We start from the raw sequence: 15,402 nt of genomic DNA, 5'->3' as shown, positions 1-15,402 counted from the left end.
ACGAGCTCGCCAAATGGATGGATGGTTTGGATATAACACATACCTCATGATCAGACCCACAGAACTTGCTGAAGTCAATGTAGCAGCTATATCGCTGGTGTGAGGTACACCAGCCAATTTGCTTCCACGTGTTGGACGCTAGTCACGCTACCTTCCGAGAAGGTTTTTCTTTTATATATATATATATATATATATATATATATATATATATATATATATATATATATATATAACCTTAAAATCTCGTCGAAGAGAAATTGCCGTTGAAGAAAGGGGGTTTTTTTAAGGAAGATTGTTGCCGAAGAAAGGGGGATTTTCTTACTTGTAAATCCGAACGGAATGTCGATCGAGGCGTTCTTCCACTGTTGATCGAGGCATTCTTCCGAGCTCCGACTTCCGATCAATAAGTAGGAGATCTTCCCAATTCCTATATTTTTTCCGATTTTTTGAAAGAGAGGTTTTCTTACCTATTTATTGGATTTATGGGCTGTTGGCTACAGTTTTCCCATGATAGGTATCGTGGTTGGTAGCTACATTGCGATAATATCGATATTGTCGGCGATAATCCAAGATTTTCGCCGATATATCAGATATTTTGCCGATATCTCCGATATTTCGCCGATAATCCGAAGAGAAACAAAAAAATGGGGTTTTGGAGTCGCTGGACTAGCGACACCGATATTATCGGTGATAATATCGACATTTCGTCGATAACTCAAACATTGGTGATAGTACACCATGAAGTTGATCATGCTGCATCTGGTTGGGCCAGTCTAACCATCGCACATGAACGTGCACCCTTTGGCCTGCCATATGGGTTTAAAGGTAGCCACGTATGCTCTTATATCCGCATACTTTACATTTGTCCATTTCCACTGAATCTCCCTAGCCATGGGAGCTTTAATTCCTTCACATACTTCTGTTGCTGCATCAATTACCACTTGCCAATATGGAGAATTGGTCACGTTGGGGGGTATGTTGACATGTATAAATAACATTGTTGCTGCCCTACTTAGCTTCTCAATAGAAGTTTTACTCCACATTTGTTTCATATTCTTTTGTTTAGTTGATTCTTTCCTAAACATGATTGGATCAACAAAGGATCTCCTAGGCTCATTTACTTCTTCTTCCATATGTACAGGGGCATCATGTGAAAATGTCCCCCGTCGACTGCCAAACACACGTCATAATCATCAAACCTACGCCCCGCCCGCCCGGGATCACGTATAGACCCCCTCATGCGAAACATGCACCGATGAGAAGCGTAAGCTCTCCTAACTATAGTTACTTCCCGATCTGAATATTCGTCATAATCAATAGTATCTTCATCATGAACCCCCATATATTCAAGACCAAACGCTTCCTGTCGAGCAGCCTACAGAATTGCATATTTCTTCTTCTGCCCAACAACACGTTTCCCCTTCGACACATCCAAACTATCTTGCATTAAGGTCATTATCTGTTTCGATACTTTGGTACATCGCGCAACTTAACCCTTTCGATGTGCCAAATATTGTTTAAGTCACGTAATCCTACCAGTTATTAGTCTATCACAATAGTTGCACTTCATTTAGTGCTTAGTACCACCTACCCTATGACAATGTTGCCATCCAAAATCCTCACTTCCTTGTTGGCCAAACCCAAACATTTTCTTAGATAGATATCGCCTATGTTAGAGTCTACCTAATTCTCTAAGTTTAAATACAGTTTTTATAAGAGAATGAATTAATTAAATCTCGAAACTATGTAAATATATTAATGAAATAAAGGTCGAACTTCTTATACTAATCACTAAAAAAGAAATTAAGTTCTAAACCCTATGAAGCTCAAAGTCCAAAACCTATCCAAAATAAGAAAATATAAACATAAAGTCACTAATACAATATATATATATATATATATTATATATAGTTGCATAATCTGTTAAATGCATATTGATATGTTCTACTATGATTAACACATCATATTCAACCATTAAAACAGAAAAGAATTGTATAAAAAAAAAAATGATTTTTCCTAATTTTTAAAAATCGGCCAAAAATAGTTCGTCAATAAATAAAATTACCAAAAAAAAAAAAAAAAACATTTGCAAAATATATTAACTGTACATTGATATATTCTATTATGACTAACACATCATATTCAACTAATATAAATATTCAAAAAAAAAAAAAAGACTGAAAAAGATGGTTTTCCTAATTTTAAAAAATCGGTCAAAAATAGTCTTTAAAAAAAAAAAAATCAATTGCATACTATATTAAATGCACATTGATAAGTTCTACTATAATCAACACATCATATTCAACCATTAAAACAAAAAAGGATTTAAAAAAAGATTTTTTTTATTTTTTAAAAATTGACCGAAAATAGTCCATATATATATATATATATATATATATAAAATCAATTGCATAATCTGTTAGATGCACAATGATATGTTCTATTATGATTAACACATCATATACCATTAAAATAGAAAATGATTGAAAAAAAGAAATGATTTTTCCTAATTGTTAAAAATCGCCTGAAAATAATACAAAAAAAAAAAAAAAAATTAGTTGCGTAATATGTTAAATGCACATTGATATGTTCGGCTATGATTAACACATCATATTCAACCATTAAAACAGAAAAAGATTGAAAAATAATAATTTTTCCTAATTGCTAAAAATCGAATGAAAATAGTTAAAAATTTAAAAAAAAAGTAGAAAAATCAATTGCATAATATGTTAAATTCACGTTGATAATTTTTACTATAATTAACACATCATATTCAACCATTAAAACAGAAAAAGATTGAGAAAAGAAATATTTTTTCTTAATTTTTAAAAACAACCGAAAATAAGAAAATAAAAATATAATAATATAAAACCAATTGCATAATCTGTTAAATGCAGATTGATATGTTTTACTATGATTACTACATCATATTCAACCATTAAAACAGAAAAGGATTGAAAAAAATATCTTTCTTAATTTTTAAAAATCGGCCGAAAATAGTCCGAAAAAAAAGAAGAAGAAAAAGAAGAAGAAGAAGAAAACCAATTGCATAATCTGTAAAATGCATATTCCTACGTTCTAATTTGAATAACGCATTACATTCAACTATAACAACAAAGTTTCAAAAAAAAAAGAATGTATAAATACCTATTTTTGAAGATTTTTTGGAAAATAGCCCACGGAGCTTCGATTCAACAAAATCCTTGAAATAACTTGTTTTTATCCCTAAATTCAAGCTAAGATTTGTCGGAATTTGCAGTAGAATAGTTTGGGAAAGAATTTGGAAGAGAAAAGTGCAAAAAATGAGAAAAATCGCAACTTAAAAATTAAAAAAAAAACAAAAGAGTAGCCTTTTTTTTAACCGTTATTGTTGGGGGGGGGGGGGGGTAACGGCCATTACGATTCCAAAATCTAGGGTGTCATCATTTCGACCCCACATCGCGTAACAGTATTGACAGTTACATATCGGCCGCTATGTAACCAATTTTGAATACCTTGTTCATGATACAAAATTTTTTTGAACTTGAAGCAGTTTCAGTATCACTGACCTAGTCGTACCGATGATATCGTTGATATTTGGAACATTACTCATAAACCAACTTCATAAAAAGATTCTACTAATTAAGAAACCAACTCAAACTAAAACTTTGAATCAACTAGGATGTAGGAATTACTTGAACTTTCAAAGATCAGAAGCACGGACCAAATTACAAATCATCTTAATCACACACTAGCCCAAAATTGGACTCTTAATCAATGTTTAATGTATTGACCGAAACCAGTATATATCACGCAATAAAACTGATAGCCCAGGGAGAGAGGGGTGTTAAGCCAAAACATAAGGACAACACCTTGGTTTGCTCATCTTTCCCCACAAACCACTCCTCTCGAGTAAGATCCAATTCAAGTCATTTATCCCGAAGCCCAACTTGACCTTCACCACAACCCACTGCTTGCATTTGAACAGATTTGAGTGTTTTGCAGGCCAAGACGAGACCAAACTTAGTCCTACGTGAGAAAGGATCACACAGACTACATGTACACATGAAAAAGACTAGAGCCTATAGTCAACCAAGGGACCATCCACATCATCCAAAATTCCATACCCAATTGAAGAAATCTCAATTTCTCAAGAAGGGATACAATGTAATATCTTGCGAGAACTGCATTGTTTCTTAAATGGAAAAATAGGAGATGAGGAATCATTCAAAATCACCTCATTGCCAATCAAGTTCCAGGGGAAAGCTACACACCCAAACTACTTCTTGCTTAGTCGGTGACTCTCCAGTTGACACGTCTTTGTCCTTCTGGAAAACAACATTTTTGCTACTCTAAAATTACCCATGACTTCTTCAGGAGCATACCATCTAACAGTCTTGTTGCCTATCTCAATGGCCCTACCTTTCCATGTCAACTCTAGAGATCCCCCTCGACATAGCGTGTATCCTCTTTCCCAATATGTCCTTCATGGATTTTGGCAAGCTCGCAAAAATTAGCCCCAAGAGCCAGATTCTATTCTCAAACCTCGCATGGATGATTGCCCTTCCTCAATTTCACTGCCTACAATCCGCCTTCAACGATCAATAGAACAAACAATTCTGAACTCATGACACGATTCCATCAAGTAGCACCTTCACTTTCCCAATCCTCATGTATTTAACTGATCAAGGATCGACTTCCAATGCCATGCCGAAGTAAGAGCCTAAGGGCACAAACACCTCCACATCCCATGCATGGAGGGGCAGTCCCAGACTCTAAACAATGCAATCTGCCCAGTGAGACTATTGTTTCATTCAAATGATCACGCCAGTCCCTCCATGCCTCCCAGACCGTGCTGAGGATTCTCGCAGTTTCTACCTCATATAGAAGCGTGTACAGTGTTGAGCACCCATTCAATTTCTTCACCCAAATCAAAATCTCCTTTCTACACTGTTTATTTGCACACTTGCAAATCCTCCGCATTCACTTCGTTGAAGTCAACCTTGTCAACTAGCCAAGCTTTCAGCAGTTATCTTCTGTTAGCAGCCATGGAATTCCTCACTACCACCCTCATTTTGCCATCCAATGTCTTTCTATGCCCCTTGAGAAATTGCTGGGGCCCTTCTCTGCACGCCTCACTGAAACTTTTTCTTCCTACCTTGCAAATAGCAATCTCCTGCTATTACCTGAGTCATCGCATCTCTTCCACACATCTCCACCCTCTTCTTGGACTGTGCACTTTCATCCACCCTTTTCTAAGAACTTGAGCTCCATTCTTTTCACTCTTTGCTAGATTTGTCGGTAGAACCCAACTACAACCTTCAACCCAGAACTCCAATAGCTTTCAAGACATTGTCCAAGAAATCTACTAAAGAAAAACAACATGGCTTGCCAGTTTCCTTATTTCTAGGAATAAGTGTCTGTAATTTTTCCATACTGACCAAAAAAGATGCAACATCTTTATACTCTCTCAAGGATCATAACCTGCCACAAACCCTAGAATGCCAATACGATTGACCAATAGCTCATGGTGGGAGTTCTCACTTTGTCAATGATAGAGTACCAGGAGAACGTACCTCATTTTTGAGATGCAGAGACCATCTTGCTGATGTCTTTACCAAGGGTTTAGGATATATGTGGTCTCAATCTTTTCTTCAATAAATAATTGTTATTCATTAAGAAACAAATTGCAGATATGATTGTAAAGTTGACATTATTCTCTTATTTCCAACGAATTCAAGTTGTGAATTTTAACATCCATGACCAACATATAAATCATAGATTCTTTAACTATTTGTGACTTAACTGTTTGGTTGGGATGAATTTCCATGTAATTTCTCTCAATTCAGCAATAAATGCATACAGTTAGGCAATACCAAAGGTGTTTGGAAGGAACGAGTTGCACCTCGAAAATTGCACCATAACAGGTGATTCCAAGCCAAAACTCGGTGGGTCCCACCATGATATATGTGTTATATCCACGCCATCCATTCAATAGTTCAGATCATTTTAGCGCATGGGCCCAAAAATGAGGCAGATTGAACCCTCAAGTGGACCACACCACAGAAAACAGCAGGGATTGAACAATAACCATTTAAATGTTCTTCCTGTGGATCTGCCTCATTTTATGGATCATGCACTAGAATGATCTGGAAAAATGAATGGATGGCATGGATAAAACGCATACATCATGGTGGAAGCAACATAGTCCATCTCAATTTTCGAACCCAAAAGGTGTTGCTGTCAACGTCATACAGCCTCCCTTCCAGCCAAAATTCCTATGTAAGTAATTAATGTTAAAAAGGGATAAATACATTGTAATTCCCATGAATTACATTGATTCAAACAGGCCCTAAAAGATTCGGTATTGCATTTTGTATAAAAGAAGTGAAAAAATGAAAACACAACATAATAATTTCTTGCAGCAGTCAAAAGAAAATGGCAATATTCAGTACATTTACCAATATAAGTTCTCCACAACAATACCTCATCAATGGTCTTCTGAAAGATGTTGATTACCTGTAATCAACTGTGAGGAGCTGTTTATCCTTTGGCTGACCCACTCTCTCTTTTAGCATTGACATAACCTGCATTGTTTTTACCAAATAACAAATTCTATTAAAGTCAATTACTATATGAGAACCATTCAATTAAACTAAAGAAAATATCCATGGAGTTCAACAGCAGTGAAAATCTATGGCCATAGTATCCACAGGAACTCAAAACTTTACCCTCCGCTGTAGCTGGAATACTCCCCCCTTTCCCTCTGAGTTCTTCTTTCCTCTGTTTTTGATTTCAGGTCCGAACCGAGCCATCTGAACTCTCAGTTTTCTACCTTCGAAGCTCTCCCCGTGAAGAAGCTCGATTGCCCTTTCTGCCTCATTCTTATCGTTCATTCGCACAAAGGCAAATCCCCAATATTCCCCGGAGAACCTATCCCGCAGCATCACCACTTCCATAACCACCCTAGACTTTCCGAAGACTCTGGAGAAGTTAATCGAAAGCCAACCCTCCGAAAACCTTGTAATGTACAACGTCGGGTACCCTGCCAAAACTTTCTTCCCTGTTGCCCTAATGGGTTTCTTCCTCTAGACTTCTATCCACTCCCCCTCCTCTTCTCATGTATCATATCTCCATCACAACCTACTGTACCATCTAAGTTACCTGATTTGTTACTACCCTTCCTATTGTGGGAGAGCTCGGTAGCCTCCTCAATCCGCCGTTGGCCTTTGCTCATCATTCCCATCGTGTTATTTGCTTTTAGACCCGCATTAAGAGAAACTTATATGTATGCATCTTTTACAATTATTTGATTCATAGATATGCAAATATGTGTATTTTAGCGTCTCCTGAAGTTCCATTGAGAAATTCCACCATTTCCTCATTTTCCCCCCAATGTTTCCCTCAATTAGTGATACATTTCCAGGTAGCAGCAATAATATCAGTGATAACGATGCATGTTTCCGTATCCCCAACCCAAGGATAAATGTAACGATAGTGATGGTATGGACATTCGATATACCTAAGTTTTGCAAAAAGTGATCCTCATGGTGGGGCCAATCTATGGACTTTGGATATACCTAAGTTTGCAAAAAGTGATCCTCGTGGTGGGGCCAACCTATGGACATTGGATATACCTAAGTTTTGCAAAAGGTGATCCTTGTGGTGGGACCAACCTACTAGATGGATTGGATGTCTCACATACATAAAGGGTTGGAAGTAATCTGCTGATGCGCTGGATTGGATGTCTCACACACATAAAAGGTTTGGAGTCATCTGCTGATGGGCCGGAACTGATCTTTTTAAAAACTTGCATATAAAGAAGCCATGTATGTCCATTGCTTTTCAAAAGATGAGAGAGAGAGACACATAGAGAAGTCCGAGAAGAAGAAGAGCCAGGGAGAGAGAGAGAGAGAGAGAGAGAGAGAGAGAGAGGAACTGTAGAGGAGAAGAAGAAAGAAGAAGAAAGGAGGGAAAGGGAAGAGAAAAGAGAAAAAGGAAGAAAGGTAAGTTTTTTCTTCTGAAAATACATTTTTTCAACTTTTTATGGGTTTTTTTTTCCAGAAATGGGTCTTATGTGGCAGCATTACACCATTAAAATGGACTGTAACGGTCTGTTACGGTGCGTTTTTTCAAGGTGGCTTGTTACACCCCCATATCGGAAATGCATGTTTGTATGTGTGCATATGTAAGCATGCATGGATGGATCATGGATGGATGTCTGTATATATGCATGCATGGATGGATGGATGGTTGGATGGATGTGTGTGTATGCGTCTTTGTATCTATATGTATTTGTGTATACATGAACGCATGGATGGATGGATCATGTATGTGTGTGCATACATGGATGGATAGATCCAGAATTTTCCCCATGTTTCCCCAATGTTTTCCTGTGTTAATGATACATGCTTTTAGGCCCAATTAAAGGGAAACTTATTATTTGATTCCTAAATATGCAAATATGCATCTTTTTTTTCTTTCTATTATTTGATTCTTAAATATGCAAATATGTGCATTTTAGCATCTCTTGAAGTATCGTTGAAAAATTAGACTATTTTGCCCATGTTTCTCTTATGTTTCCCTTAGTTAGGGTTACATGCTTTTAAACCCCCCATTAACAAGAAACTTATTACGTATGCGTCTTTTTTACATTTTTTTTAAAGATGACAAAATTTATTGGAGAAGTGCAAAAAAGCGCAAAAGAATACAACAAGAAACTATAACTCAAAGATGGAGGAGAGATTAGCAGAAATAACTGCCTTTACAATAGAAGCCCAACCCAAAACATTGTATTTGACTTCCCTAATGACCTCGTCATGTGAAGATTTCCTATTTCAAAAGCATCTCTTGTTGCGCTCTCCCCATATGGTTCTAAGCACCGCAAGAAAAAGAAGATGCCTCAAAACTAACCCCCGTGATAAGCTCAAAAGAATCCTGTAATCGAACATGACATAACCCAAGCGAATGGAGTGCCAAAAGGAAAGAGTCCCACACCTTATGAACAAAACTACAATGAATGAAAAGGTGATCAATCAATTCCACATCTTCTATACATAGCAAACACACATTAGGGAGAACGAGGGCCCTTCTTTCCAAATTATCAATGGTTAAGACTCTCTTTCTTCCCACGAGCCAAGCAAACACCGTCACTCTAGGAGGAGCGTGGTACAACCAACACAGATGATGAAGATGAAGACTTTGGGCTCCCCGCAAATTAACTAACGGGAGGAGAGGAGCGAACAGAGAAGAGGCCCGAACTATGAACTTTCCAAACCATGACATCTTCTTCTCAAATCAAAGTGACGATATTCTTCAATCTGTCCAATAAAACCACAAACTCAAAGATCTCCTAATCTAACATATTCCTTTGACAAGGAGAGAACCACACAATCAAACCGCCTATCTCCGAAAAGCATTCTTGAACAGAAACAAAACAATATGTAGCGAGATGAGCCACATTAGGGAAATCATCTTGAAAAGTCGTGTCTCTCGCCTATATATCCACCCCAAAACGGATGTGACTAATGGAACATACAAAGAATGAAACCCCTCTAATAAACAAATGTTCTGCCGATGCAACCGCTTTCCACAAACTTGAGGCCCGATATAGAGAAGATCTATTCACCGCCCATCACCTCTCCTCTATACCATGTTTAGAAGCGATAATTTCCCTCCACAATCTTCCTTGCTTCGATCCAAAGCACCAAAGCCATTTACCAAGTAAAGCAATGTTCATATACTCCAAGACCTTAATTCCTGCATCTCCATTGTCAATTGGTCTACAAACTTCATTCCAATTGAGCAAACGAAATCTATTTTTAGCTTCATCCCCTTGCCATAGAAAATCTCTCCACAATTGTTCAAGCTGAAGAATGACAAACTTAGGGCATTTGAAAAGTGAAATAAAGTAAACTGACATATTGGAAAAAGTTTCTTTAATGAGTTAATCGGACCCCCAAGAGACAAATATTGTTGTTTCCACACCAAAAACTTTCTTTCGATTCTTTCTATAACCTTATCCCATAAGTGAGAGGAGTACATGAAGATTATAGAAGAATCAAATGAAAGGAAGAAGAGGTGAGGAAAATAAGAGCAAAAAGAGGGGAAATAGCTAGGGTTTTTGTGTTGTATATGTTGTCTCTTGACCCCCAAACACACACACATACATTAACTTGAGAGAAATATACAATGCTCCACAGGAGTACAAAACACACACACACACACACACACACACACACACACACACACACACACACACATAGACAAAATTATATGCATTTCCACACTCCACCTCAAGCTGGAGCATGGATATCGATCATGCCCAGCTTTGAACACATACAAAGAAAATGATGACAATCAGCATGGGCTGTTGTTCCCCTTAAACACAACATAGCAAGATGCAAGATCTTTGATTGGTGGTTGTCTATAGAATGTAGCTTGAACTTCATTTGCTAAATCTTCTCTTCAAATAAGAGGCCATAACCATACTCAACAACCATGGAGTCACCAACCCATTATTCAAATGCAAAACCCTCTCACAAACACATGCAAAATTGCACAACAAACGAGTGAACTACACTCACAACACATGAGACGATACATAAATGTGTGCAACACATGGAATACTATATGAGTGAAATAAGTAATAAAGGAAAAAATGATGAACAAAAAAAGAAAGCTCCACTACTTGCAGAAATACTCCATTTCAAGTTGGCTCAAGCATTATGTTAAATAGTTTGTATGCGTAGCACTTCTAAGCACGGAACGAGAACACCAACTACACAATCACCTTCTTCAACATGATTCTACATCTCATTTCACAACCTCACAACTTCAGAACATGAAGGCACAAAGAAATTCCAATAAAAAAAAAAAAACCCAAAAACAAGAGCTAATGGCACCAATTTTTCAAAAAAAAAAAAAAACACCATGGCACACCTAAATCTTGACGGAATTTCACAATTCTTGTTTCTGATGATTGCACATGATCCACCACACCTGCTCCATGTGGAAAATATGCCCAAAATACCTCCAGAAAAACACCACAACAAGAAAACTGAAATCTGAACTTTTTCTCTCTATTTTCACTTCAAAACAACAAAAAACATATCCAAAAATTATAGAAAAATCACCAATACTCTTATAAAATCATTCTCTTTCAAATCCCATAAGTTCTTGCTTCAAAGGGTTGCCTAGCCATACCTTGTTGACATCATCCGTACGTACGAACGACGTACCAATCGATATAGTCATAAGCTTTTTCAATGTCAAGCTTACAAACAACTCCCCATTGCTTGGCCTTGTACCACGAGTCAATACGTTCATTGGCAATTAACGCATTATCCAATATTTGTCTTCTCAAAACAAGTGCCCCTTGATTCCCCACCTACCCTTGGGCTGCGAATAGGGCTCTACCACTTAGCCTCTTCCTAAGCTGGAGTTTTGCTGGAGAGTTGAGAAAGTGCTCCCTTCTTCCCTCCTCTCTCCGACATCACTTCCATCCAGCGTTTTGCTACTGCATCTACGAGCCCATACCTCCGCCCATTGTTCCGGCGCTCCCCATTGCTTCTCTTTCCACTTTTAGAATTCACCAATGACTACAATCACCAATTTTGGTTCTAGCACCATTCACTTTCTCCACACACACACCCAAACTACTCCCAATTCCTCGTCGTCCTCCGTCGTGGGATCGATCGCCCTCACCCCACCCAAGTAACCCCCTATTTCAATAAACACTTCCCTACTATAGAGTTGTGGCGAGATTCCCCATATGAGATGTTGGGCCTCTTCCTACCCAAAGGAGCAATCCACCCACTTCCTTGTTTCATCGGTTCCTCTCTAAACTAAGTGTTTGCGAAAATTGCTTGGTCCAAGTAGATACCCAAGTTAACTGATATCCACACCTCTTTGGCCTTAATTGGTTTGATACATAAGTCTAGTATGAATTCCACCATAATCCTCAATCCATGCACTGACTTGAGATAACGTAGCTTCCTCAGTCGTTTCTACGACCAGCAACCACTGCAAAGATTCCTAAGCTTTTTAAATCACCTCCTGCTTTCTAACTACACATTCATTCCTCGCCATGCAAACCATATCCATCTCCCCTCGTTCGGATCTCTGTCTCCCTACTCTCACTTCCTAGGACCGTCATTAACTAACTCCCCAACTTGGTCCTTCTTTTGAAGCTTTTCCCCCACCACCATATCACGGAAAGACCTCGATCTTTTCTCGATTCCTTGATAAGTTGCCCTTGTATTAACCTTGCAATACATCGAACTACTCACCATCTGAGTCCTCTTTTTCTTTCAATCCCGAGGACTGGGTTTCACAACGCCTTCTCTATTTTTTACTTTAGGGCCAAATCGGGCTTTCTGCACCATTAGCTTTCTTCCACCAAAGCTCTCCCCGTGTAGCATTTCCATTGCCTTCACCACCTCCTCCGAGGACATCCGCACAAATGTAAAGCCCTGTGGAGCAGATGTATTCCAATCCCAAGATATTGATACCTCCAATACCTTTCCTGCCCTCCCAAACACACGAGAAATTTATCAGAAGCCACCCAACAGGGAAACCTTCCACAAATAGAGTTGGAAGTTCCACAAGCATCCTTCCACTTCTTAGCTTTTGTTCCCCGTGATTCTCACATTGCACTTCTCCTTCCTCTATTTCAGAGACAAGGATTTGATCCTTGCCTGTAGTGGTTCCCCTAAAGCCATCCCCTCATTGAGCCCTGATTTACCCTTGTTCTAATTCACAGTATCCCCCAAACCAATGGCCACTTTCGAATTCCCCTCCCCTCTTCCTTCTAGTCCCTTTCGCCTCCATTCTGTTGCTCGTTAACCTTTTTTCCTAGCCATCGCACCTTCTCTTGGCCTTTCCCGTAATGCGTAACAACAATAAGCATATCATGTCAAGGAGAGAGAATTAAGGATCTAAGAACCCCTTAATCCACCTTGTACTTCCTAGTGCAAGAGAGGATTAGAGAGTTCCTACTCAAATCTCTGGAACCAATGTCATCCATAGAAAACTAAAAGACACTTTAGACAAAATTTCATATTATTACATTTCAACATTTCCACTCTCGTATATCATTCCCTAGAATTTATATCTTGGGAAACAAAGGTACTCAAGCATCAAGGAGAGTCAAGGATCTAAGATGCTTTTAGTCCTATTGTTTCCTAGTGCAAGGGAGGAATGTAGAGTTCTTTCCTGCTCAGATCGCTAGAGCAAGACCCTCCATAGAGGTGACATTTTCATTCATTTGCTTGCAACATTCCTCTTCTCTTACACCCCCTTGCTTGCTTGCATTTTCATTTTTTATTTCATTTTTTTCTAATCTGCAATTTTTTGCTAAGAGTTCTAATTCTAAGAATCTTGAATCCGGTAAAGCAGAGATCATACACACATATGGGCAAAGAAGGTACCTAACACCTTCCTCTATCCGAGGCCCATGCTCGGATCTTCAGAAGCTAGACCAATAGTTTAGTTTTTCAATCAAACCTTCTGATCTTAACCTTGAGGTTAATTGGACCTAGAGATTCTAGCTTTATGTAGATCTGTGATTTTTGGTTCCTGGTGACTCCTTTATTTTTGTCGAATTTTTCCAGTGATCTTGCCACTATATTCCACAATACCTATTTGACCAGATGTGCCACAAGGGGTGAAGTGTTGGCAGCTAGAAGGCAGCAAGAGCAAAGATTGAGTGCTGCAAACATGTGGATGTTGAAATTGATGTTTGGGAAACTAGGAAGAATAGAGTTAGAAACTTAGAATGAGGTCATCTATAGCACCATACATACTAGTCCCAATAAAAGATAAAACGATGGACAGCAGATTGAGATCATCGAGTCATGTGCAATGAAGATTAGACTAGTAAGGAAGAGAACACTAATTGGGATCGAAGGGGCTAAAAGAAGTATGAGAGGAAGACCTAGAAAGACTTGGATCAAGTTAGTTAAATTAGACAACAAAGGTTGCTCACTTGTCCAAGACAGGGCCTTAGGAATGACTGGCAACAGGATTCACAAAATCAACCCCAAATAGCTGATACAAGGCTACAATGGTGATGAGGAAAATGATGATCTTATAACTACAATAAATTCCTCAAGCAAAAATATCACCAAATGTTATCAGCTTCCTTACCAAAAGCATGTTTCTAAGAGCAAGGGATGGAACTGATATGCAAAACACTCTTCTAACAATAGGAAATCACTTAAAAATGAGCGATGTCAAAACTAGATACAAAGAACCATCACACTTCAATAATGCCTAAAGAAGGTTAACGATCAATAGCATACAACTTGCCATTTTAACTAACATTCTATTCACCTAAATCTCAATGAAAAACTTGGACAGGAATTACCTCATCATCATAATGCAAATCCTTTATCCAGCCTTCCTCTTTCAGTCTTTCCACTCTGTAAATTCCTTCATTAATGAAGTTCTCAATATCATCTCTTCTCTTCCCTGGAACAATGGAAGTTCACAGTTCCTGTAAATCAGTTTTGAAGTTCAATAGGTTCAATTCAAATCCTAGGAAACTAAAGCCAAAGGGCTTAAAGCACCTTGAGTGGAAGAAATCATATCCAGCCAATTCCCATAAATGTTCTCAAGCAATGAAGTCAGCATAACAAAATTCTCTTTCGAAATACTTTTGCGTGAGAGTTGATCCCCAGCACTTTTATACTTTCCTATGCGTTCTATTTGTGGTTGAATTCCTATTTTCTCGAAAACACCTGCAAAACATTGAGTAATGCATATTCATAGCATGTTAGCAAAGGAAAAAAAGCTTTGCCATCCATTGAAAGTAGAACGCAGTTTTTTTGCTGTCATAAGTTCAGACAAGAGTCCTTTTAAATGTATCATTTGCATTCGATCATATTCAAAATTGAGTTTCATAAAGCCTGCCAATTAAGCTCATTCCAAGAGGGCAGATTAGCCATTTTCTTGGAAGCATTAACCATGTAGATTCTTCAGAGGAATGTAATTTTAACTCACATTTTACTTGGCATGCATGTGGACAGGACAGATGTGTCAGAAATCAGAGATGCACGGAAGAAATGTAGTTCTAACTCACACCTTACTTAGCACGCATGTGGACAGGGCAGATGCATGAGAAATCTGAGATTCACATCAGGTGGGAGCCACCATGATGTGATCATGACCAAAATCATGCCAATAAGACGACCACAACTGCTAAATTTGAGAATTGATATGGAACTTTGATCAAGTTTTTTTTATCTGTCCATCTTTGTCCCTCAAAGCTGGCAGTTAAGATTTCCTAGCCATCCTATCTTTCGGATATGGTCAAATCCATGGTGGAGCCTACCTGATGGATGATTTAGATCCCACTCATGTGCCCTGTTCACAATGCATGCCACAAGTGATGCATAGGTAAGATTTATCATTCATAATCTT

General features: G+C 38.2%; 1 protein-coding gene across 2 annotated transcripts in view; it reads right to left on the bottom strand.

The window, feature by feature from the left end:
- The window catches only part of LOC131255636 (serine protease SPPA, chloroplastic), a 105,579-nt gene that overhangs the window by 44,700 nt on the left and 45,477 nt on the right, over positions 1–15,402 (bottom strand). For both annotated transcript variants that reach the window (XM_058256400.1, XM_058256399.1), the window contains exons 4-6: positions 14,550–14,720; positions 14,348–14,451; positions 6,499–6,566 (exon numbers count right to left, since the gene is read on the bottom strand). In XM_058256400.1, the coding sequence (XP_058112383.1) occupies positions 6,499–6,566; positions 14,348–14,451; positions 14,550–14,720 (343 nt within the window). The remainder of the gene's footprint in view (positions 1–6,498; positions 6,567–14,347; positions 14,452–14,549; positions 14,721–15,402) is intronic.

This window comes from Magnolia sinica, chromosome 9, assembly GCF_029962835.1.
Source record: "Magnolia sinica isolate HGM2019 chromosome 9, MsV1, whole genome shotgun sequence".
NCBI lineage: Eukaryota > Viridiplantae > Streptophyta > Magnoliopsida > Magnoliales > Magnoliaceae > Magnolia > Magnolia sinica.
This window is presented reverse-complemented; position numbering and strand designations above follow the sequence as displayed.